A 26866-nucleotide genomic window follows, 5' to 3' on the forward strand; every position below is an offset into this window, starting at 1 on the left:
GGTCTGTGGAAGGCCGAGCTTCCCCAGAATCGTCGGTGCCTCCTGCATGCTGTGCAGTTTGTGCGTGTCGTTGCCCTTCGATACCAACAGGGTGTGAGCTGAGCCCCAGCGGTATGCAATATGCTGCTCCCTTAGGAGTGATGTAAGCTGTTGCAGGGATCTTCTCCAGGCCAACGTTGCCCCCGAAAGGTCCGCATAGAATAATAGGGTCATGCCCTCAAAGGAGTATGTCGGCTGGGCCCTGGCCGCTGTCAGGACTGCGGTTCTGTCTCTCTGGGCTTGAAATTGCAGGATGACGTCCCGGGTGGCCGATTCTGGAGCCTTAGCTGGTTTTGGGATGCGGAACATTTCGTCCAGCATCGTCGTTTTAGCATGCTTTGGAGGGAGCATTACCGTGAGGAGCCGCCTCACGAAGTGAGGTAGTTCAGAGTCCGTTATAGTTTCGGCAATACCTCTGATCTTGAGGTGTTTCAGCCGACGCTTGTCCTCCATCTCAGCCAGCCGCAGGTCTTGCTGCTTAGATAAGTTCCTCAGCTCCTGAACCTCCTGCTGTAATTCTTTGAGTTGTGTGTCTTGGGTTTGCGTGGTACGCTCCACATCCCCGAGTCGTCCATTGAGGCCATTCAGGGCGTCCCGAATCGAGGCCACATCCTCCGATATTTTTTTATGGTGGTCCGCCATTAAGGCTCCGATGGCCTCCATGCTCACCGGCGTAAGGGCAGCGGCAGGGGTTGTAGGTTGTTGTCGGGTCGGTGGCGACTTAAGGGCGGCCTGTATAAGCTCCCCTTCCGCATCATCCGATGAGTCACTATAGAAGTCCGTACAACCCCCATGGAGGGACGCCATGTTGGCGGTAGAGGCTTCTTGGGCCCTCCGCCACAGCTCACCAATGTGTGTGCCCGGGTTGGTTTTTTCAGGCTTCAATTTCTTCGTTTTACGCCCCATATCGTTAAGAGGAGTAGCTGAGGCTATTTGGGTCGGGTTTGGCCCGATTTGTAAAGGTTTTTTGTGGTTTTTCACCGTTGTCTGGCCCGGAGCTCAGTAATCCTGCGACCTTCTGCTACCGTGGTTAGGCCACGCCCCCTCTCCATACGCTTCTTGCGACCCTGTTGACTATTTTGAATGAAACGCTTGATTGTTCGATGATCACGCTTCAGAAGCTTTGCAATTTTAAGAGTGCTGCATCCCTCTGCAAGATATCTCACTATTTTTAACTTTTCTGAGCCTGTCAAGTCCTTCTTTTGACCCATTTTGCCAAAGGAAAGGAGATTGCCTAATAATTATGCACACCTGATATAGGGTGTTGATGTCATTAGACCACAGCCCTTCTCATTACAGAGATGCACATCACCTAATATGCTTAATTGGTAGTAGGCTTTCGAGCCTATACAGCTTGGAGTAAGACAACATGCATAAAGAGGATGATGTGGTCAAAATACTCATTTGCCTAATAATTCTGCACGCAGTGTATGTACCTAAAATTTGTAGTTCACTTGTCCGGTCTCTTCAATTTCCAGTTTAATTAATAAACCATGTAAAATTTATAAAACAGATACCAATCACTTTATATAACTGCAAATTATATGTTCTAAGCCTTAACCCCTTAAGGACCAAACTTCTGGAATAAAAGGGAATCATGACATGTCACACATGTCATGTGTCCTTAAAGGGTTAAACACAGTGATACCCGAGAATGGTAGTAGTGTAGGTGTCTGTGCTTGCCACAGAACAAGGGTGCCATGGTTCCTAAATATTATTTTATAAACTTGGATGAGAGATTTTCTACCATAAAGTAAGAGCACAGTATATTGAATGGCATTACTGGTGCATTAATACTAGTTCTAGCCAGGAAAGCAGAGTATGTTCTGGATATTTTGAATCCGGTTCCTAATCAGAGGACCCTTTGCTTTTGTGATGCCTTAAAAAAATACTTATGATGGTCTACTTGCTCTTGGCAAAGGAAAGGGGGACGGGCTACTGGATGTCTACCCAATGTTTACTCTCATTTTGTCCCCTAAACTTTGGGACTTCATCAGGAGTATTTTTCTTAACCATAAGTGTGCCAAAATGGCTTGAAGGAGATTTAAGCGTCTGGTGGACCATCATAAGTGTAAACAGAATCTTGGAGTTCGCGACCCTTGACACTACTGGCTATTCAAGGGGGACTGTGAGGTGGAACCTGTTTAGTCTTATGGCTGATATGCACAATCTGCACATATTTGAATTTTAGGTGCATTGTGGTTTGTGAGTGTTATTTTTATTTGTTCCTTAACTTAATTTTGTAATACATTTATTGAGCCATGATTTTCTCTTCTTTCGCTTTCCCAAACATAATATTTTCTTTTATCTTTACTCCTATGTGGTATGTATTTATTTACACTGGTATTTGGCACCCTCCTATTCATTTTTGTGTGTGTGTGTGTGTGTGTTTTATTTTTGTTATTGCTTCTGTCCTTTGCAAATGTCCAGACATGCTTCTATGGCAATGACTCCACCACGCTCCATCTATAAGCTCCACCCATTTTTAAACTGACCATCACATGCGCTCATTGAGAGCACATTGGCAGACACACAATCTCATGGATTTAAAAAAAAAAGACTCACTGACTCATTATGTACATGTTTGCTTGTTTCCTGAAACATAATGTCACCTTAATAAACTTGGAAGGATCTTGTCAAGAAATAAAAACCTCACAGTTTATGAATTTTGAAGGTTAATATGTCATGCTCTTTTTTTCCCCACTTCTGTTTGCACATTACTATCACATAATCACACAAAAATAAATTCAGCATGGAAGCAAAATTATAATAGTCCAAAAGCAGCTTGAACACCAATACAAAAGCTCTCTTTTCTGATCAGAAAACTGCATAAAAACGGGGGGGAGGGGCAGCGCTTCAGTAATCCTTGACAAGGTATATGTGAAGAGAAGAAATAATAGTGTAGTATTTAAAACTGTAGTGGTGATAAGTAAAATAAAAGATGTGCACTCACACTTTCCTGGAGCTTCAGTACAGCTCCAGTGTATGCGCCTGGGCAGAATAATCCCCGCCTATGGATCAAGTGCAGAGGCAATTCTTCAAGTTATAGGTGTGGTAGGGGGTATCCTCCTAAAAAACATACAAATAAAAATCGTATTTGGTGAAGTATGTAGAGCTATGAAGCGAGGGTAGGTAAAAACTATAAAATGTACACTCCGTAAAACCTGGCTCCTCTGATAGCGCTTGAAGTGGTATGATCCCCACTCGGATACAGGTGTAGATATAAATTCATCCATCCGTGTATATGTGAAGATAAACAAACAGAACCACAATAATGTACAACGTAAAAAGGAGTGTAAGCAGAAATAAATAAGTTAAACCTACTCACATGCTAAAGAGCAAGTTCTGGTTTGCTTAATCTAAAGCGCTTGGGTGGTATGATCCCCACCAAACAATCCAACAGCAGCAAAGTTAGGTCCAATTAAAAAAGTACTTTAATGTTAAAAAAAATAATAAGAGTAATAAAATAGTAATAAAGTTATAAACAATACACTTAATGCATTTCTCCTTGGATAGGCTTTATCAAAAGTGTTTTACAGAGTGAATGGGACCTGAGCTGCTTAACCCCTTAAGGACCAAACTTCTGGAATAAAAGGGAATCATGACATGTCACACATGTCATGTGTCCTTAAGGGGTTAAATAGGGTTAGGATTTTGAAAATAACGGTTTTGTGACATCATAGTCACATGACCAATTACTTTTTTTTTTTTTTTATCTCTTTTGGCTCCAACAAAATGGCATCTGCCTGGATAAGTTGGGGAACCAAAGAAATGGTTGACAGGTAATTTGAATAACAAAGATTAAAAGGGGCAGTAGTTCCCTCTACAGGCAAAAAACTGGAATAACACCTACTAAAAGAAATAAGAGGAGCAATAGCTCCCTCTATAGACCTAAAATAAAAATATTAAATTTGAGATAAGACACTAAAATAACTTCTATTAATAATAATAATAATATTATCTATGCATAGACAATATTAGATAAAAAATATTCAATGAGACAGCCACTAGAGGCTGGATTAACCCATAAATAAGCATAGCAGTTTTTCTGAAACTGCTATGTTTACAGCAGGCAGGGTTAATCCTATATGGACCTGGCACCCAGACCACTTCATTGAGCTGAAGTGGTCTGGGTGCCTATAGTGGTCCTTTAACCCCTTAAGGACACATGACATGTGTGACATGTCATGATTCCCTTTTATTCCAGAAGTTTGGTCCTTAAGGGGTTAATGGAGTCTTTCCCTCCCGTGCGGCTTTCATAGAGAACTGAAAAGAAGTAATCTTATGAGATATCACTTTCCCACAGTATTGTGGAGTAGTGTAGGAGGGAGAACAGTGGGCCTATTTTGGGCCTGTCCATATGTTAAGCCTATCCAGCCACTAAACTTTGCCCGGTGATGACTGCCCTTCTCTCATTACACCTCTGCAAGCAACCCTGATTTTGGGTGTATGTGTTCCAGGCAGGGGCAGATCCAGAGCTATTAGGAAGTGCAACGGAAAGTAATTTTACTTAATTATCTTAAAGGGACACCCTCATAGTTCTAAAGCATTTTAGTTTGTTGAAAAGCTTTGTGTGGTGAGTGTCCTATCTTTATCATTTTGCAATAAGTGCAGATTTCAATAGACATTTACACTTTTTTTTATAAATTAACCTTGTTACACACCCCTTGGTTTCAAGCAGACAACCTGCCCTGTTACTTATTGGTTAAACTCAAGAAGCAGACAATTGCTCAGAGCACCTTTTTTGCAAAGACTTCTCATTGAGCTGTAGTGGGACGTCTGTGATTGGACAGCCACAGAAAGTCTGGACGGGGAATAATGGGAGGGCTTGCAAACACTGAAGACAAGAGAACTGCAGGTTTTGCAAACTATTTTTAAATGAATCAACAATAGAAAAAAAGCATACTTAACTGCATGGAAGTTTTCTTTTGAGGTATATCTACTAAACAGTGATTTAAATGTTTGTGTTTAAGCAATGGAGTGTTCCTTTATGTGTGAGATATATATATATACATACAAAAATAATCAGCACTCCCAGGATTCATAAAAAAGAAACAATACTTTACTTCCACAGGTCAACGTTTCAGCTCCACTTGGAAGCTTTCATCAGGACAGCATGAATGAAAGCTCCCAAGTGGAGCTGAAACATTGACCTGTGGAAGTAAAGTATTGTTTCTTTTTCATGAATCCTGGGAGTGCTGATTATTTTTGCCTTATATTTAATAGTGCAATCGAGCACCAGGTCTTTATACATTTTTCAGTAGGAGTGCAGGGCTTTTTGCTTATTTATACATATATATATATATATATATATATATATATATATATATTATAGTGTATGTACCGCAGAATATATATATTTTTTTTTTTCTAAATGTTTTTGCGGGGATAAGGGGAGATAACACCAAGTGGAGGGAAAATGCACAAACATGCTAGTGAAATGATTATGATTTGTTTTATATTAAAAAGATAGATGTAGTCTGAGACATGACATACGATGAACAGTAAAGATGATAAAGAAGATAGATGCCCGTGCCTAATGCAGCAGAAAACCAGGAACAAAGTGGAGCAGTCTGTGTGTAAAAGACAAGAAAGTCTGTATTTTATAGAGCGCTGACTATGTACAACATGTGTGGTGGTTTTTATGAACACTATCAGGGTTATCCCTTACACTGAGAATTCAGAAAGAATTACAAATTTAATGTCAAAATACTTGAACTTCTCATAGCCAGTTATGCTTTCCTACCGGCTACTTTGGCATTGAATTTGAAATGTACTCCAAATTCACTTGGAATTCTCACTTTAGTAAATAATCCTGTATGTATGTATGTATGTAATGTTTACATGTGTGTAATATGTACTTGTGAATGCGTGCATATAATATGTGCATGCCTTGGTGTAATGTGAATGTATATTCATTGCTAAAACACTGCTGCAATTGGACAGAAGAAATCTAGCCGTAGGTAATGGGAGCTATAACTTCAATAATGAAGAAATAAAGCAAAAACCTGCCTGTGATGCAACGCTGAGTCCAAGTTCTCCCTGCAACCTGATTTCCCCCTCCCGTGATGTTATCACCTCTCAGTCAGGGAGAGACATTTTGCAGGTTGGATTGAGGAGGGGGTGACTATAAGTGCTGGTGACAGCTTCCAATATGCACAGATTTACTATTAGTCAACCCAGAACTCTCTTTCCAGGCTAATCAATGACATTGCTGGAGGTGGCATTACTGAAACGCTGCACAAACCGACTCCAAGGACCATTATATTCTAATCCGTTATATGGCCATGGTATTTGTAGTAATCCTTTAATTATACCAATCACTTGATATATATTCATCCTCTCCTGCTTGACTTTGCGTTATCACGTTCTTCTCTGTGCAGAGCCTCTGTTCCTGCTTGGTTCCACCAAATACCATGGGCCTGGTGCTGGTGCTTTGCATGCCATTCTATTAACTCTCTCATGTGAATAAAAAAAACTATTGTCATGATAAGATTATGAAAAAGACCGCAATTTGCCCAAACAAAATAAAAATTAGCATTTAATCAGTATTAATTAAAAAGGATTCACAAGTCATCTGGGGGAAGGAGGCACGTATAAGCTTAGCCCTGTAACTGCAATACATAAGGAAAGACTTAACCCAAAAAAAAAAAAAAAAGTTATACATAAACTGAAATTATTGGCAAAGTCAGTAAAAAGGTAAGTATGTGATGAGACTTGATTCGTAAATCTAAACTGGGGTAATGACCAGGCATATAAATGGATTATTTGAGCGTAGTTTAATGGGTTTGCGAACAGTTAAAAGGAATGAGAAGCCAAGCACTGTGGGCGATATTTTGTATATATAATCATAATGTGAATGATAAGATATTACAAGCACATCACAGGTTTCTGGAAGGTTGAATTATGCGTTGGTAATCATGCATCGCCCTTTCTGTCTGGATGCAAAATAACATTTCTTGTGGCCTGAGGGTCGGAGTCAGTGTATTAAGAAGAGTTATGTTGGCTCAGCGGAGATGAATGAAAAGTTCTAGAAGTGCTGAAAATCCGTAATGACTTGCTAACGAATATCTACTGACGTTGAACGCTGGCAGCCTCTAACTACAGCAGTGACAGGTAGTCTGTTTTCCCAGACTGACTAATATGACTGACTGACCTGCAGGGGCTATTACATCAAACAATTAGCAATGAAACCTCCATTGACCCTATTCTGTGTCATGTAATTATTTAGCAGCTGTGATCATCACTGATCGACATTCCCATCTGTTCTAATTCTAGATCGGAATGTAATGTGTTGTAACAGAATGTGGTCCAGTGAATCCTTTGAATAATTACAATTTCTTTGAGGGACACTTCCAGTAACCAAGAAACAACCTGTACATATTAGAAGATTTCCTTTCAGTTAGGTTGTTTTTTTAATTTATTGAAATTCTTAGTAATATTACAATTAGTACTATTAACATTTTTTTTTTTATTTTGCTTAAAAAGGCTTTCTCACCTTGGGTTGGGTTGCATGTTTTAAATATCCTCTGCTAAAAAAAATGTAAACCCTGCCTAAATACAGTCTATAGACAGCAGAACCACTACATTAAAGGGATTCAATAGTGTCAGGGAAAACAAACCCATTTTCCTGGCACTTTAGGCTCCTTCAGTGCCCCCCTCCCGCAGTTCTGAAGGCGTAAAAACCCTTTCAGTCATTTACCTAAATCCAGCGCCGATGTCCCTCGGTGCTGGGTCAGGCTCTGCCCACACTCCGGCTGACATCGACGGGGGAAACCTAATGCACATGCATTAGTATTTCCCCATAGGAAAACATTATTTAATGCTTTCCTCTGGGGACAAATCTGATGCTGGAAGAGTGTCAGGGTACCCTCGGCTTGTCTCTGACCATTCTTTGCTTTCTCCTTACGTTAGTCCGGCCATTCTAAGGTCCGGTATACGTACCTATCTCCTGTTTGTATTCTGCGTGTTGGATCCCTGTCCCGATCCTGACAAAGAGTTAACCCTAAGAGGTAATTATTGCAGTTTCTCAGAAACTGCAATAATTACCACTGTAGGGTTAAGGGACATGGGACATTGCACCCAGACCACTCCAATGAGCTGAAGTGGTCTGGATGCCTACAGTGTCCCTTTGAGCTGCAGTGTTTCTGATGACTATAGTGCCCCTTAGGAATTGTCTTTTTGATGAAAAAAAAAAAACTAGAAATGTAACCTATTTTTTAGCACTATTTTGGAAACTACAAAGAAGGCCAATTTGATTCAGACGTAGAAGAAATCAAGACTCTTTGATCTTCAAGACAGAATAATTTGATGGCTGAACTCGCTGTTCCAAGCCGCACGCAAGCACTAATCATTCATCCCCCCTGTGGACCAGTGGGTGTATACCGGTCCCCGCTGAACGGAGTTAGCTTAGCCTCATACCTGTCAAATGGGCCGACAGCCATCACAAGCTGAACAGAGGTGAAGGTCTCCAAAATGGCGGTCTTAACTGACTCGGCTACACGCAGCATGCAGCTGCAGCAGCCTGAAGTTCCCAGCTCCAGTGTCAATGCCAGAGACACCATCGATTATATTTTTGATCGATTCTGGGCTTAGCTGCTGGCACGCACATGACCAGGTGTGGCTATTCATGCACCACCTACCAGGAATCAAGTCTGCAGCACGAGGAGGCCTGGGAAACAATGCTGTCCCCCACTTCTGCAACTTGCACAAGATGCCCACCTGGGCTGAGGGCACTACGGGTTCAGACCCACAGGTACTGGCCACACAAGTGAAGGGCCGCAAGACGCACACGACGATGCACACCTGACCCACACAGGGCCCTCCGCACCTGCCCGCCCGGGAAGATCCTGGACCTTTAAGGATTCCAGGCTCGTGGCCAGAGGTTACTAGCTCTCGCACTGCTCCAGGGCCGGAGTGGCACCGTCCCTTCGTGACGCTGCATCGCTCCCCTGAGTGGACGGAGCCCATACACAAGCGATGACCCTCGCAAGGGTGTCAGCTGATTGACCAGCGTGGTAACCCGTGAACTGGGACCACTGAGCATTACCATGGACACATTTCTAGAGTCAGGGGGCAGATGGCGTAGTTTTGGCGGAGCACCTACCCGGCTTGTTCGCAGATCCAAAGTTATTATATACCACTCAATGTACTTTATGACTCCATGACAGTAATTTACATAGCCTAGGCAGATAATCTTAATTATATTAGTCTAGACAGTCTATCCTTGTGTAACAATATGATGTACTGCCAATATAGATACATGTACATAGCCTGTTACTCCGCGTGTGTTATATACTAATCTAAAAAAGAGATCTCTCTTGTTCAGAATACGTAATGCCTAACCTTGAATGTTGATTCTGTCGCCAAGCTGGTATACTCTGAATTGTTATTTTTCTCATATATATATATATATATATATATATATATATATATATATATATATGAATATACACACTGTTATCTCATATTTGTATGCTTTACCTTTAAAAACAAAAACAAAGTGCATTGCAACCTATATGCAACTTAAAGTTTGGTTACTCTTTCATATGTTAACCAAACTGTTTATAACACCCACCACAGGAGGTCTCTTGGCCCAGCACCTGATGGTATAGCGACCATACCGTTTGACATGTCAGCTCAGAAGGTCTTTCCTATTTGGTACCCATCCTACATCCAGTTAACCTACATACTGTTTCTATATAGCATGCCTACTACTATTTTAATCCTGTGCACCTACTCATGTCTTACCTGCCAGACGCAACAGCTTAGCGTGCTTAAATTCTAACTACTTATAAAAAAACTTAAAAAAATGAGACATTACTATCTAGGAAATGTTAACTATTAATGTTAATGCTGTGATATCCCTATTTTGTATTCAACTTGTACATTTCCCTTTCTTCATTCTGTAACCCAACTCACATGCCTTAATAAAAGAAAGATTGACAAAATAAAAGAGATGCCTGTTTGTCTTTTACTATTAAAAATAGCTGGAAAACACTACATTGCCTACAGTGTTATAAAAAATATGTTGCAAATATGAACTGAACTGGCACATTAAAAAAAAAAAAAAAAAAAAAAAACTAGAAATGTAACCTATTTTTTAGCACTATTTTGGAAACTACAAAGAAGGCCAATTTGATTCAGGCGTAGAAGAAATCAAGACTCTTTGATCTTCAAGACAGAATAATTTGATGGCTGACTGGTCCCTTTGAATCTCTTTATATTAAAGAATAAATCTGTAACCTCTGTTTGACAAGCACCAGCTCATTTCCTCTGAAATCAGGACTGATTTCTAGTTTGTCGCTGTGTTAATATTACAACAAATTTGCTTAGAAATGCATTAATGGAAAGGTCCAGCCTAAGGTCGTAAGTAATCTTGTTAGACACAGCCTTGCAGTGCATTCTGACACATATTTGGGCTATCTCTCATCCAAGACATTAATAATGTTTCTATACCACCATATTACTTTACCTTTGTGCCCTTAACATCACTGTTATGATGTTTCTTGGAGTCCCCTCTGGAATATTCGATCAGGCAGACAGCACTAGCTCGCTCCTTTCATGTTTGGTGAAAGCAACATTTCCACATTAGAAAAAAATACTCTTCCTTCCAACGTTGGAGGGTTCCTTTTATTTAATTTTGATTTAGGGACTCTCCCAAAGTCTTCTAAAAATCAAGCTGCTTACCTGTTTTCCAGCGGCGAGATAATCTTCTTGCTCCATTCATAGAGAAGCATTGGAGGCAGGGTGTGTGCATGGCGATTGCTGTGATGTTCTAGTTGCGCAGTACTGCTCATAGAGAAGCACTGAAACAAGTGTGTTTGTATGAGCCATCTTGAGCTAGTGTTAAAGGTGAACGATAAAGGGAGCCATACTGGCTTTGTGTTTGATAGCTGAGAGGTGTTACCGGGTTAAGGTCATAAGTGCCAGTTTCTCTTTAAATCGGCACTTTCATCCAATAAGACAGACCAAACAGTCAGTTGAACTGCTTAGTGGTTTGGAGTGTCGCTTTAAGAAAGCACATACAAAGTACAAATCTTAGAAATAAATTTTAAATATATATATAATTTTTTACCATATTTGAACATTACATTACATTCATGAACATTACATTCATTAACATTACATTACAGCATACTCCTACAGACGTAGCAGTCCAAAATTCTCAAAAATACTTCTCGTCATTTTATTCTTAATCCCTTTAGAATCTGTAATGTGTCAGAACTGTTACAGTGAAAACTAGTTTGTCTGATCCAGATCCTGAAAGGCCTAATAATATTCGAATGCAACTAAAATGACAGCTCATTTATTTAACTGATTTCTATATCTACAAAGTACAAATACTATATTTTGTGTGTGTTATGATCCAGAAATGGATCACAAAAAGGTAAGCACAGAAAAAAATATTTTAACTAGAAGCTCTATAATTTGTTAGCATAAACTCTAATATTGATTAATTACCTTTTTTTTCCAACGTTATATGGCATTATTGATTCATATCCAAATTTCTCAGGTGTCTAAGAATGTAAGAGAATAAGTGCTTAACTTACCATAGTGTGAGAAAACCGATGTATGGAGAAAACGAAGCCTATAAACTGGCTGCTATATGAGAAACATCAGTTTAACAGGCAATTCACTGGAAAATACTGAGAAGCAAACAGCGACAATGTCGGTTTTGCAGCTTTTACTAAAAAAAGAATTAAAAAAAAGTTTATTAAAACAGACATAAGGTATTTTACGCGTTAGTATGTCATAAAGAGCACCAATCAAATCTCTCACTAGAAGCTGTTCAGAAAAGACTTCTAAAATAAAATAAAAAAATAAAAAAATGGGGTCCATCGAGGCCCACAAAAACTGAAAAGTACTGGTGAGTGACCTTTCCTCTTTCTTCACCTCATGGGCTGCATAGTGAAGAGTAATATAGTACAGGGCTCTGCTCTGACAGGGGAGTCAAGGTGGGAAAGACTGAAACCATTAGTTCTTATTCTTAGGACTGTGGTTGGTTGGTTTGGAATCAAACCAATCATACTGCTAGGACGATACATTGTTGCTTCTTGCAACACTTGATTAGGTTTTTCCAAATCTGGTCTTTTTTTATTTTTAAAGGGACACTCCAGGCACCAAGACCACTTCTGCCCATTGGAGTGGTCTGGGTGCCAACTCCCACTACCCTTAACCCTGCAAGTGTAAGTATTGCAGTTTTTTTTTTTTAAAACTGCAATAATTACATTGCAGGGTTAACTCCACCTCTAGTGGCTGTCTACTAGACAGCCACTAGAGGGCACTTCCTGCTTCATAGCACAGAAAACCTGTGCTAGAGCGTCGCTGGACGTCCTCACTCTGTGTGAGGACCTCCAGCGTCGCTCAATTCCCCATAGGAAAGCATTGAAAAGCATTTTCAATGCTTTCCTATGGGGAGCTCTAATGCGCATGTGCGGCTCAGTCTCTCCCACCGGCCGACGTAATGTAGAGGAGGAGCGGCGGCGGAGGAAGAAGCAGCGACGTTCGACATGTCGCTGCCTCTGGTAAGTGACTGAAGGGGTTTTCACCCCTTCAGCAACTGGGGATTGGGAGGTGGGAGGGAGAGGGGACCTGCAGTGCCTGGAAAGCTGATTGTTTTCCTGGCACTGGAGTATCCCTTTAAAGGAACACTATAGGGTCAGGAACACAAACATGTATAGTGTTAAAACCACCATCTAGCCCCCCTAGGCCCCTCATGCCTCCTGAAATATAGCAAAATCTTACTTGTATTCAAGCCTGAAGCTGTAGCTCAGCATGCTGTTTGTTTTAGAAAAGCAAGCTGTCTGCTGACATCATCAGAAGAGGTAGCCTGATCAAATCACAGTGCTTCTCCATAGGATTGGCTGAAACTGACAAAGAGGCAGATCAGGAGCAGATCCAGCACAATTCAAACACAGCCCTGGCCAATCAGCATCTCCTCATAGAGATGAATTGAATCAATGAATCTCTATGAGGAAAGTCCAGTGTCTGCATGCAGAGGGAGGAGACACTGAATGTTTGGATGCATTTTAGGCAGCCATGACCCAGGAAGGATCTCTAACAGCTATCTGAGGAGTGGCCAGTGAAGTTATCACTAGGCTGTAGTGTAAACACTGCATTTTCTCTGAAAAGACAGTGTTTACAGCAAAAAGCCTGAAGGTAATGATTCTACTCACCAGAAGAAATTCAATAGGCTGTAGTTGTTCTGGCGACTATAGTGTCCCTTTAAGATGTTGTTGTGTTGAAAACATACAGAGAAGAGGAGAAATTAAACTATGTTGCTATGTATCCCCCTTGTTTGTGATGTGTGCCCTTGGTATGTCTGTTATGTATTAAATCTAAATATATATATGTGTGTGTATGTATATGTATATATATGTGTGTGTGTATGTGTATATATATATATATATATAAGTTTGTATATTGTATTTTTGTAATATTGTAACAATGCAATGTTTTGTGGACAAAGACCCAGGACATACTTGAAAACGAGAGAAATCTCAATGTATCCATCCTGGTACAATATTTTATAAATAAACTGGATAATGGTGTAATTTTCTAAATCAATAGTAATGTTTTATACGCTGGTGTAATTTTCAAACAAGTGTTTATGCCCCTGCAAAGAGATTGTTTTTAGGAATCAATTCAGCCAAAAGGAGACTCTCTTTATCCACAGCGACTCTTAACTTCTAGCTCAACTGGCCTGGCAATAACAAACCTTGTCCCAGAACTTTAAAATCAATAAGGCAATATGGGGCTTGACTCCTGATTAAGCAAGAAGCACTTTGCAGGACCTCCTCAGATATTTACCGGAATTAAGCTTCTAAAACTTGATTTCATAGTTTCTTAAAGAGTGATAATTCCCCCCCCCCCCCCCCCCCATCTGGAGAACACCCTGGTACTGGACCAGGTTTCTCGAGCAGAACTGAATGCTTCAGACATATTATCCCTGAAGGCTTACTGATCTAATCAAGGCAGGAAAAGTGCCTGAATCTCCGCCTGTGGATTGATCTTAACTCTGCTGGGCTCTCTCGTTCGCTTCCCTACCACCACATTGGTACTGGTAGAGGTTATGCCGGTCTCCACTGGAGAGAAACAGTTTCATTTATATGATGCCATCTGAGATGCAAGATGCGATTAAACCAGAGGCCACGTTAACAAAATGACTGCCATAGCTGAGTCTGTGCTTCTCTGTTTGCAAGCCTTTTTAATACACGCCTAAAAGCTTTTGACATCGTTTTGTGCAAGTTTGGAATTTAAAAACTATGTAATGTAGGAATATGACAAACCTGTGTAACATTGTAGAACAATATTTGAAGTGACAACACAAGATATTAAGCTAGAACACATGGAAAATACTTTATTAGCGGTAAAGAGGCTAATTTTTATATAGAATAAAGCTTTTCAAACTAAACCGTTTAAAACACTTACTAATATAAGTGCATGCTGTAAATGTAGTCTCTCTCTGTTGTGTTAAAATTATGCAAAAATATATGTACATCGTAAGTGATAGTCAAACATTAGTCAGAACTCACCATCTATACAAAACCAGGAAGGACAGATGTGCAGAACTAACCTCCTCTGCTTGGAGTAGAACTGTTACTACTGCAAAACATAGAGTTTTCAAATCAATCCCAGAATATTTTAAGTTATCTAAAAGAAAGCTATTCGGTATTAAGCAGTATTCTCAGTTCTAGGATGCCTATGTCCATTCTGTCCAGTTTGTGTGTGTGTGTGTGTGTGTTGCCCAAGAAAGAATTAGCCCATCACTAGAGCCAAGAGGCAGTAGTATGATTGATTCTACTGGTATGGGCTCTTTAAGCTGTGCAATTCCAAGATCAAGTTAAAGGGACATTATAGTCACCAAAACAACTTTTATTTCATAAAGGTTTTGTCTATAGATAAGGTCCCTGCAGTCTTGCTGCTCAATTCTCTGCCTTTCGGACAATTTGAATTTCTACCTAGGCTTCACCAGGTGCCCTTCCCTGCCTTTACTTATGTCTCTGGAGAGCTTGAAGTTCCTCAACCGGCTAATGTTTTCAGCCAATAAGCTAAGACCTTCCTTACAAGGATTAGCTGAGGAGAGATAAAGTTCCCGCTAAGGTACTATTGGCTATCAGGATAGGGTAGAAGAGGCAGGGAGTGGTGCCCGACATACTCCAGGTAAAAAGTCATACTGTTCAAAAACGCTGCGGAATTTGACGGCGCTCTATAAATATCATAATAATAAAAACAGTTTGACTCCTTATTTAGGACGGGGCACAAGCGTACACCTTGTACCTTAACCATTACAACGAGCTGTAGTGGTTATGGTGCTTGGTGTGTTCTTTTGAAGTACTCTCAATGCTTCATTAATTGCATTTAGGTGAGTGCTAAGATTTATTATCCTCTTGTTTCTGACCTATTGGGTAATTTTTGAACATTTTCACAATAGTTTTATCATGCCTGCAAAAGGGTTTTTTTTCTGTTTTTGTGGAATTTGTTTTAATATATTTCTTTATTAAATGTGAAATATACTCTTGATTTTTAAAGAAAAATTAACCGCATTTGCAGATAATTCAATTCCCGGAACATTTGAAACTTTTCATACTTTGCAATTTAAATAACAAATGAAACCAGTCACTTTTCTAAATTGAAAAGGATAGTTAATAAAGATCTTATGCAGAACACATTTCTATCTAAACTCATCTCCTGGAATAGTATCCCCAAAGTACCATCTGCTAGAAACGCGAGTTAGAGGTATAGTTACATATACATTTTAAATGATGGTGTTATGGGGATCATATTAAGTAGCCTGCCAAGTCATGCTCTTCATATTTTGAGACGTCGTCGAGACATTATTTCAGATGGCTAAAAGTTCATTCCTATGTGCTCTGCAATGAAAGTATGTTTTGCGATTTTAAGGGCTGGTGTCAAATAAACTGGTCTGGAAATAAATCCTATTCTATAATAATAGACGTGCTGTAAAACCTCCTATCTGTACTGCATGCACTCATATCGGATCATTATAAATCTGAGATTTTACCAATTACCTGTGCTTCATCTATATCTTAAAGGAACACTCTAAGGTTAACCATAAATAGGTTTATTTTTAACTTTAGTATGTTGTTTTTAACCAGAAATCTCAATAGAAAATAAATTGTCTCCCATAATGCAAACTAGACCTAGGGATACTTTGGATGCAGCTAGTAATTTTAATTGCAGGAGTTCAATGTTTTGTAGGAAACATTGTGGTTCTTGCTTATATAAATATTACTGTACTCTTTTTTTTTTTTTTATATTATTAGTGCAACTTGGCTGGAGAAATATTGAGGAAAATCAGGTTCACTGTGATATGGTTTTAAGGTCATATTAGGAATATGTTTGTTTGGCCATCTTGTACCTGGCACAGTGTAAGTCCCATCCATCATGTTATAATATTGTTTTTTGTTTTATTTTTATATTTGTCAATCTTATTTTTATTGAGATGGTGACATGTTACAGACTATTAAAATCACCAGCATAGAGCTGCATAACCCTATGAATCTTAAATAATACATGTCATAAGCTGAACTGGCTGAAGAAAAAACACCTCATTTTTGTTATATAAAAGAATTGGGGTATGGTAAAGTAACAACAGCACATAGATAAACATTGCTTGTTGTCAAATTTGGACATTTAATTGTATCTACCTTATATACTCTTCTATAAGTCGAGTGCCGTTTTTTGACCAACAATTGTAAAATATGCTATGACTCGTGGATGAGTTGAGGGTAAAACTTGGGGCTATGAAGATCTGTGTTTTTTATAATTTTGTCAGTTTTTACCTAGGTAAATATCCTGGAACAATCAAACATTCACGGTACCTACTTCTCTGCATCTCAGTGAACACGCCCATCCCCAAAGCTATTAGTTGACTGTGCCTACACGCGGCAGGCACACGTGGTTAGCGCTATCTCACCAGCTAGTGGTCCTGCATGCGGCTAACTGTGACTGTGTCATGTATTCATCTGCTTATAAAAATGTGATTAATGGAATTTACTGTTCAGACAGGAAAAGTTGAGCCGAGCAGCAATCAAATCCACAGCAGGGTTTGTGCTGAGCAGCAATTATGCAAATGGAACCTGGTAACTGCCTTTGGGGTCAAAGGCCGATTACACCCTATCAGATCCAGAGGAGGGGTATTCAGGCCCAGTTCTCATCCTGCTCCATTCCCTGTAGTGGTTTCCCTTGTGGTTGTCCGAGAGCGCGTTATTGATTCTGGTTATTTGACTTTGGCATTGTTTTTGACTTCCCTGTTTTCTGGCATTCCTGACCCCTGGCTTTTCCTTATCGTTGTGTCTCTTTCTGTATCCCTTGACCTCGGCTATTCCTGACTATTCTTTGGTACGTTAGTCCGGCCATTCTAAGGTCCGGTATACGTTGCCTATCAGTCCTTTGTGTTACACAATTCTACGTGCTGGATCATACTGTAATCCTGACAGAATGCTAACAGTGAAGTGGAAAGGGTACCGATAGGTGGCAGTCATCAGCAGCGATGACAGCAGCAATCGCTGCACTTTATACGAAATCATGGCCACTGTATGATTGACTCTAGGCGTATCAAACCATATGATTGTATCTCAATCTCCATAAGTTAACACTCTGCATACTCGAAACTAGCACTGACCCGAGGATAAGTCGACTCTGCATTTTAAAATGAAGTTTATGACAAAAATTTCTCTACGTGTATACGTAATAGCTGTCTAGATTTAGCTTGTAAATTACAAGGCATAGTACTGTGGTGTTAGAGTAGGCTATGCTTATAAACACGAAAATAAAAGTAAAATAAAACCATTAAATTATAAGAAAGTCAACTATAGCTCAAAGTAGGACTATAGTTAGGAACTATTAGTTGGCTAGCTTTAGCAAGTGTATTTCAAGGAATTAAACTGTGCCGCTAGAGTACACTATGCTTGTAAATAATAATAATATACTACAGATTGTTTGACCACCGACAGCGACTGAAATAATGTGAGAAACAATTTGCTGTATGTATAACCTTAAACTTTCAATTCATACGCTACACAAGTTGCACCTCATTAAGAAAAGACTTGCTATCAAATAATGTCTGACTAAGCCTTGTACTACCTTCTGGTTGGAAACGTGCATGCATGAGGTCGCACTCTAATCATGCCAAGTAGGCCAACTCACAACCTAACCAGGTTTCTGTAAGTTTTATCAACAGAGTTAGGCATTTACCTTAAAACCACAAAGCTATTCAGGGTTGTTCAGTAGAGCCAGCTGACCGGTACCAGAGTGCGCACCCCGGCAAGCTTCTCCAATTCACAAGTCCAGCGTCTGTCACCAATCCTGTATGCCAGGGGCAACTTAAGAATCACACCACAGCAGGAAGGTAATTCGGCCGCAGTCAAGTTCTCCTGAAAGTTTCTTGTGGTAGTGGGTTGGTACCTTGGCTTTCTTGGATTTCAAGTGTTTGTGGCCAATGGGCCTAGACAGGTGGAAACTGCTTATTTCACTGCCACCTCATTATCTACATAGGGCCCTGGGAGCCTGTTATAGATTGAGCATTCCGTCTAGCAAGGATGTCCCAGAAGCGGATGATATATATTTGGCAAATTTACCCATCCAGCCCAGAGCTCTAGGTGTGTCTGTGGTTTCTCTATGTCTGCTCCTCATGTTAGTGTCTGCTATTTTGCAGTATGGGAATGGAAGCACCATTCTTAATAAAGGCTTTCAGCAAGTCGGTATAGATTGAGATAACCCCAACCGGTCCAAAGGGGTAGGGGGGCATGTTTTTCATGGCTCAATGCCACAGAAAGCAGCTCCACCACAGCCTGGGGTCGGCCTCTTTCTTTGTCGGAATGGGCAACTAGACGACATGCACCAAGTCACGGTAAAATAAGTTAAGTAGCTGATTTTTATCGGCAGATGAGGTCTCGATGGTTCCAAGAACCAATAGACCTGACTGGAACAGAAAATCCGCTATTTAGGAGCTTTACATCAGGATATTTATGTCAATTTCAGAGAAGCTCCTGTAAAACGCTTCTTCACAGCAAGGCATTCAGCCTCTGCCCCAATAATATTTGTTTTTTTAATTAAGAGAGAACTTGCCTTGGATCTTTCCTGTAGGATGATTTAGAAACACACAGTATCTCAATTTCAGACAAGCAAGGTACGATTAATCAAGTATCCTGATTATCTGACATAATCAGCAGGTATTGAACTTTAAGACTTCAGAAGAGCTGTACATAACCCATGCTGGTGTGCTTATTGATGGCTTATGGGATACATAGTTCAGCCCTTGACAGCAGTTCAATTTTTCATATCTGATGGGTGGAACTGCTGTATAGCAGCCAAACCATGGATTATAACTGTCTGTTAACCTTTCCATCTACAGTTTTGTGAATCAAGGTGTATACTGTCACGGTTGTTCACTAAAGGGTGACTTTTTTTGGATTAGAAGCGAATTCAGAGTGGATTTTAGGAGACAAATCTAAAACGTTAAATTAGTTTTCCACTCACAACAATTCCCATTTAAGATAACAATCAGACTTACCAGTATTCACTAAAGTGAGAACTGTCAGGAATTACAAGTGATTTTCAAATTTAAGACCGAATAGCAAAATGTTATGCTTCCATTCAACTACGTTGGTCTTAAATTTAAAATTCACTTTGAATTCTCGAAAATTCTTAGTTGAATGGAGTGCACATAGTTTGCAAATATTTGAAAATATTGCTTTCTCCAGTGTCATTTGGGACTCTTTTTTTTTTTTGATTTTTAACATTTCAAATTGCTGCGTGTATACGCAACTGTGTGCAGGGACACAGGGTCAGTGCAAGCATTTTTTGCTACACAGGTGAAGACCTGTTCTGTGCACCTTTTTTGTTGACCTATGTTTTTCCTAACCATCTTTGCCCCTCTTACCCATATTTTTTCCACATTTGTATATCATTTTTTTGTGTGGCCCCATTTGCATATTGTATCAACATTTTGCCGTTCTTATTCATGCCTTTGTGTATTCTTCCCCCTTTTGTGTTCTCTTACTGCCTCCTTTAGTCTCTTGAATGTCTTACCCCCTGTTAGTGTATTTTACTAATTTACTGTATCTTACTCTACCTTTTGCTCTTCCTCTGTCTCTTACTCTCCTTTTTGTGTCTCTTGATGGCCCCCCATGTCTCCTGGCTGTCATCCCCACCCTGTGTTTCCTGATACCACTTTTGTGTCTCCCCACCCCTTACTGTAGCATGGACTGCAGTAGAGGGCCCTTTTCTTTACCCAGTCTGACAGGAAGCTGCTTGCTGCTTCTTCCCTGTCCCCTCCAGGCACATTGAAAAGCTCCCGGTCAGACTGGGTAGAGGATAGGCTAAGAAAAAAACAGGGAGAAGAGTCAGCGCTAAACTGCCACAGAGAGATATATAAACCTTAATAACCGGCTGCACACCTTAACATGGAAGGGGAGTTCCCTTTGATCCCCTAATAGTAAATAGAATACAAAAGTAGCACAAAACAGAAAACAAGGTGTGCGCCTAAAAACAATAAAATAGTAAAATAATAAATATAAGTCCAGAAAACTTTACGCAAGTCCAAAATGGTACAATCCTCTCGAATGTGTAAGGCACTTGAAAATGGAGTGGGTCTTCACGGATATGTGCTTGTAGTTCAGAAGAACATATAAGAAAGAAAGGAAAAACAGGACTCCAATGGTACAGTATGTAAATGATACCCAATAATAGGATAATGGTAATAAGTATTACTCACACTTTTCAGAGCTAAAATCCAGCTCTGATATTGAATGCGTGAAGTGGAATAATCCCCACTCAAGGATGTGTGAAGTGACGCTGGTAGGCAGGTATGTCAAATGAATCAAAGATCCAGCGTTGGTACAATTCAGCCAAAAAGTAAAAAGGAATAAAATATAGTGCTCTCTGTTTTATAAATAAAACAATATTAAGAGATAAAACGTACTCACGATATATAGAGCAGGCTATACTGCTCGATGAAAGCATATGGGTGGTATAATCCCCACCTATGGATTATTTATGCTTCCTTCCCAAGTTCTAAACATCAATGTAGTCCGGTACAAATAAAAAAGGAATTAAAAAAAGTAAAATAATAAAATCTAATAAAAAGGAATATGGCAGTCAGAATATATGGTGCCAAAATAGTTCCTTTATTACAATATATGTATATATAAAAATAGTATCTAAACGCAGGTTTGCAGGGGTAAACGTTTATCTAATCAACTTCCCTCCATGCAATCCTCCACTTTATTTAACTAGACTGGACTCTTGACCCAGGCTGCGCATAACAAATTAGATTTAGATTTATATATGATATTTTTAGTGTTTTATGGAGTCAGTCAATTTTCATGAGATTTATAATAATGGCATATAGGGGGTTGAACTGGCCAATGGATTGAGGATGAATAATAGTGAAATGGCATATGCAATGGATAATGAAAAATAGTTGCAGATTCATGGAAAGTGTTGAGGTATAATTTCACCATAACAAAAAATAGATAATGCGCCCAGTTGTTATTAGCCATGGAATCATCCACTGTTATGAAAGAAAAAAAGTGTTTGGGAGAACCGTAGCAGCCAAAACTGGCACTTTACCATTGGCAATCAAGCTGTTAGCACCCCTTTTTGTCTAAATTAGTGAATGTTATGCATCACAGAGCAAATATCTTGGAATATTTATTATCAGAGTTAAGCCAGTACCTTTTTTGTTTTCATTGCTTTTTTGATTAATGTCAATTATTTAATCCTCTTGTTAATGTTTTATTGTTTAACACACGCGATGCTATGAGTTAATGGTCTCCTATTTCTCCAAACAAAATCACCCGTGAAACAAAGTGATTAAAAAACTTAACTTCTGGGTACACAGCTCCCAAGGTTATTTCCCAGTTGATAACCGTTTAGTAGAATAGTATAAATGATAGGATATTTTAGGGATTCTGCTGATGTACCTAGAATAGAGGATAAAACATAGTGCAAATATTGTTTGATACTCAAAGGTAGTGTACTGGTATGTATACACTCACAGATTCCAAATGGATTTAGCGTTTTAAAGGTGCCACCCCACGATGTAAATGGGGGGTATCAATCAGTATTCCTCCTCGAGTGGTAGCCACTGGGGTATCAGGGTCAGCTAGATGGTTCAAAACAGACTCCGACCAGAAGAATTCCTCCAAGGCAATTTATTCACTCATTTGATCAGGAGGTGTACACAATAAATAAAAACAAATATGAAAAATAAAACAGGTCACCGGTCCTACGCGTTTCGTCTTTGAACAACAAGACTTCCTCAGGGACCTTTTCAATAAAACCAGCAGTTACATGTACAAAAAATGACATCCTAAAAAACGCTAACACATAAAATCTTATATAGGGCTAATCCCTCCAAGTCATTGGTGGAATAGTGGGTGTCTTCTTTCCTCTCAAAATTCATTCGCTGCCCGGTATTTTCTTCAGGTGTGGATTCTTGCCGAAGATTGAAATTCCTCCTCGTGTGATTTTCCTATCACTTCCGCGTACGTCATGCGTTACGTTCCGGTCACGTGACCTGTATGCGTTCCACACTCGGGAAAAAAACATGGCCGTGCGTTCCACCATACAAGGAAATGAATCCGTTTATTGCTTCATGGTACTTGAAAATCTAAACGAGAGGGCTGTTATACATTGCTACAAAATACCCATAATGCCAATAGGGATATTAATATGTCCTCTCTAACTTATTATAAGAGCAGGAAAAATGAAAAATGAATGCAACAGCTTCTACCCATAATGTCAGTTGGAACATTAATATATCCTCTATACCTTATAATAAAGACAGAAAATTGTATAAAAAGATGCAACAACCTCCTATCCGAGTGTGCATACAAAATTAATTCTTAAACTATATATCACAAATTTCATATTATGTGCCATTAATAATTAATAGATTGTGAGTTCTTAAAGTGCCTTTTAAACCCATAATTCATGTAGATATATAGCTATAATTTTTAAATCTCTCATTTTAAAGTGACATATCCATATTTACATTTGCATATTATATTTGAACTAATTTATTTATCGTACTTAATCGCAATCTCATAATTGCATGTGTTTATAATATGCAACGTGATTTATTTCTTTTATCAAATCATCAAGAATGGTGTGCTCAAATTTCAAAAAACTTTGGAAAAACTTTTCAATATCAAAAGAAAAGTATATATATCTCTATCTCTTTTTAACTCCATCAATCCAAAAAACATATGATATCCATATCTACATTCAGTCCCTTTGGTGTAAGGGTACCCAGTCTATGAATCCAATAGGACTCTCTTTTGGCCAAACGCTTTTCTCTGTTCCCCCCTCTCCAGTGTGGTTGAATTTGTTCCATCCCCATGCACCGTAAACCTTTTAAAAAGAAATGTGGGCAATTGTTGCAATGGAGAGGAACAGAGTGGGTCTCAAGTTTTTTCTTGATATTGTTGATATGTTCAAGAAGCCTCACTTTCAAACACCTCTTCGTACGTCCAACATACTGGCTGCCACACGGACACTGAAGTAAGTAAACCACAAAGTCCGAGCGGCAGCCAATCCCCGACTTAATGTGAAACTTCTTCCCAGTGGTGGAACTGGTGTATGACATGGCTTTATCTGTATTAACCTGTGAGCAAGCTTTGCAATTCTTACATCCCTTGAAACCTTTGTCACTCTTTCTATTTTTAAAGACATTTTTTAGGGCATAACTTGGTGCCAATAGATTTTTTAAATTTTGTTTTTTCCTATATATAATTTTTGGTTTCTTCTCCAACAGCTCATAGGCCTCGTGATCCTATGCATTGGCATTTATGCAGAGAGCGAAAGAAGGAAACACCAAACCTTGGAAGGCATTTTCCTGGCACCGGCTATCATCTTGGTACTCCTGGGCTTTCTGATGTTTGTAGTCTCATTTATTGGGATGGTTGGATCCTTGAGAGATAACTTGTTACTCATAAAAATTGTAAGTAGCTTTGGAGTGTACAACCTATGAGCCTATAAAGAATGGGAGCGAAAGCTGACAGCACTATATGTATATGCGTATCACCATGTCTTGTTTCTCCCCATATTCTATCTAATATGTTATAGATTTGAATTAGTCCTTCTGCAAACTTACTTCCACATTCAAAGTCCACATAAGAGGTACCAACATAAAATATTTGCATGTTCTCCCCTCGTCCCTTGCCCAAGCATTTGAAACTTCCTTTGCATTATTTAACATTGATTTCTTATGGAGGAGTAAATAGAAAAGCAATGCGTCCTTGGATTAGTTAAAAGGACAATGGGCTGTAGTGGTTATGTTGCCACGAGTGCCCTACCTCAATTGTAAGTAGACAAACCATATTAGAATTATATAATTTCTTATCTGACGTCTGCCAGGCTCGTGCCTTGACTACATCAGCCAAAAAAGTTGGCGTTTAAGAGCTTCCTTTAGCTATCCTGAGCTAAGCCCCAGCTCATTTGCAGAGAGCGTCAGCTGATTGCTCTCCACCAATGAGCTTAGGACTGCTCTGCCACAGCTTCCAGCTATCTGGCTGATGTACCAAAGGTGGGGAGCATTGCCAGCACCATAATTATAAATGTGCTGTAGTGGTTATAGTGCAAGGAGTGTCCAGAACTCTTCATCTCATTTAAGTAGTTGCAGTGCCTCTGTTCCCTTAACCCACCAATGTAAAATATTGCAGTTTTAGAGAAACTGCAATGTTTACATTGCAATACTAACACTGCCTGTAGTGTCTATCTACCAGCGTGTTGAAAAGCCCTATAGGAAAGCATTGAGTCAATGCTTTCCTATGGTGAAGGCCCAATGAATGCGACATTTGCTGCGCATGTGCGGAGCCCAACCCAGTGCCGAGGGACAACAGTGACTCAATGCTTTTCTATGGTAAAGGCCCAATGAATGCGACATTTGCCATGCATGTACAGTAGGTCCTATGTGCGGAGCCCAACCCAGTGCTGCGGGGCATTAGTGCTGTAATCAGTTATGTGAAAATTTCTTCCCTCTCCCCCCCTTTACAACGCCTAGGGGGCGCGACTTGCCAAGTGGGTGGCAGAGGGTTCCTATATTGTTACGAATAAAGCTTTGTATTACTAACAGTGTAGTGTTCCTTTCAGCAGATACAGAAATTAACAAGCAAGTAGCAGCCTTCTGTCCTTGGTTATTTATTCTATTTAAAATTGTCCCTGAGATGTTTCATCCCCAGTAGCTTAGTTCTCATGAAAGAAAAGGAAATCACAACAGTATGGAGTCTTTGAGTTGGTTGACACAATCATTGGCGCTGATTACCTGAAAATTATTAATTATTCATGGGCAAAACTTTCGTTCAGCTGACAGCATGAAGATGAAATGTTTAGGTCTCTAGGGTATTTACATTTTTTGCGGCACTGGTTTTTCATGTTTGCATAATTTTATTTCTTAAGGGATTACAGCAAAGGGAAATAAGGATTGCTTTGTTTAAGAAAACGGTTATTTAATGTAGAAGCAGAAATGGTTGCTATTTTATATAGAAGTATTTCTCTCTATGATTAGAAAGGCAAACCAAACTAAAGATGCAGACAATTTTCTTCTACTTTCGGGATTTATGGAAAATGTGTTTTGTGTTTTGTGTTTTTTTTGCGTGCGTGTGTAATTTTGTTAATTTTTTTTTGTTTAAGAAAAAAAATGAAGTTAACCCTGGAATCTTTTTATTAAAGTGTATGATAAGATTGTGGCTCTATTAAAGATCAACCCTTGGTTTTAGTACATATACACAATAAAATGTATATGTATCCATGGAGCTATGCAAGTTATCACGTCGTTGAAAAACATATGTTCGGTGTTGTATTTGATTATGTAAGATAAAAAATACACAATGTATTCAATGAATAATAATGAAGATTTAAATCATATGCAAAACATCAGTGCCATAACAAGATGGGTAATGTTGCAAAGATTTAAACAGATGGTTCACAACCTAGATATATAAAATTATAACACGAACACAAATTTAATGGGATCCCCGCTAATCATTGGTGAAAGGTCAGTTTTCCTGGTAAGATCACAGGCCCACAGTTAAGCTGTGACCTCATCTGAGTGCAGAAAGGATTACTAAAAGAAATTACTTGAACGTAGTACAGTTCTTTCCTCACCATCATAATTGATCACATTACCTTAAGGCGAGGAGAGAACGTAGCCATTTCACACATTATCTTATGTTATGTATGAACACTCTAATGACTGTATAGCATGAATCATATTAATGAATATGCAATCCATATCACAAAATCCTGGATCTGTTACCTTTTCAGATGAGCATTTCCGTATCAATATTTAGTTAATGTGCACGATTATGCCTCTACAAAGTCCTGATAACTTAACTGAAGAAAAGCCTCTCCACACAAGATACAAAATGCAAGCTTATGCTAAAGTGTATTAAATGTGTTTTTATCTTTTAAAACTCTCACACATAATTATAATGTAAAAATCTAACGTGAAAGAAAATCTGAAAGATTCCACTTAAACAAGAGCTACAGAGGCCCTGCGACTCCTTCCAATGACCTGGCGATTCAGTTATCGCACACTGTTTGGACTTCCTTACATTAGAATCTTCATTCCTGTCCTAATGTGTTTTACACCCACCTCCTATAGAATGTAAGCTCGATCGAGCAGGGTCCTCTTCAACCTATTGTTCCTGTAAGTTTATTTGTAATTGTCCTATCTATAGTTAAATCCCTTCTCATAATATTGTAAAGCGCTACGGAATCTGTTGGCGCTATATAAATTGCAATAATAATAATAATAATAACATTCCACTAGATCACCAGACAAAAATATAGA

General features: G+C 39.2%; 1 protein-coding gene across 2 annotated transcripts in view; it reads left to right on the forward strand.

Annotated features, from left to right (window-relative positions):
- The window catches only part of LOC134603059 (tetraspanin-15-like), a 147643-nt gene that overhangs the window by 29439 nt on the left and 91338 nt on the right, over window positions 1-26866 (forward strand). For both annotated transcript variants that reach the window (XM_063448672.1, XM_063448673.1), the window contains exon 2: window positions 23828-24013. In XM_063448672.1, the coding sequence (XP_063304742.1) occupies window positions 23828-24013 (186 nt within the window). The remainder of the gene's footprint in view (window positions 1-23827; window positions 24014-26866) is intronic.

Source organism: Pelobates fuscus, chromosome 3 (assembly GCF_036172605.1).
Source record: "Pelobates fuscus isolate aPelFus1 chromosome 3, aPelFus1.pri, whole genome shotgun sequence".
Lineage (NCBI taxonomy): Eukaryota > Metazoa > Chordata > Amphibia > Anura > Pelobatidae > Pelobates > Pelobates fuscus.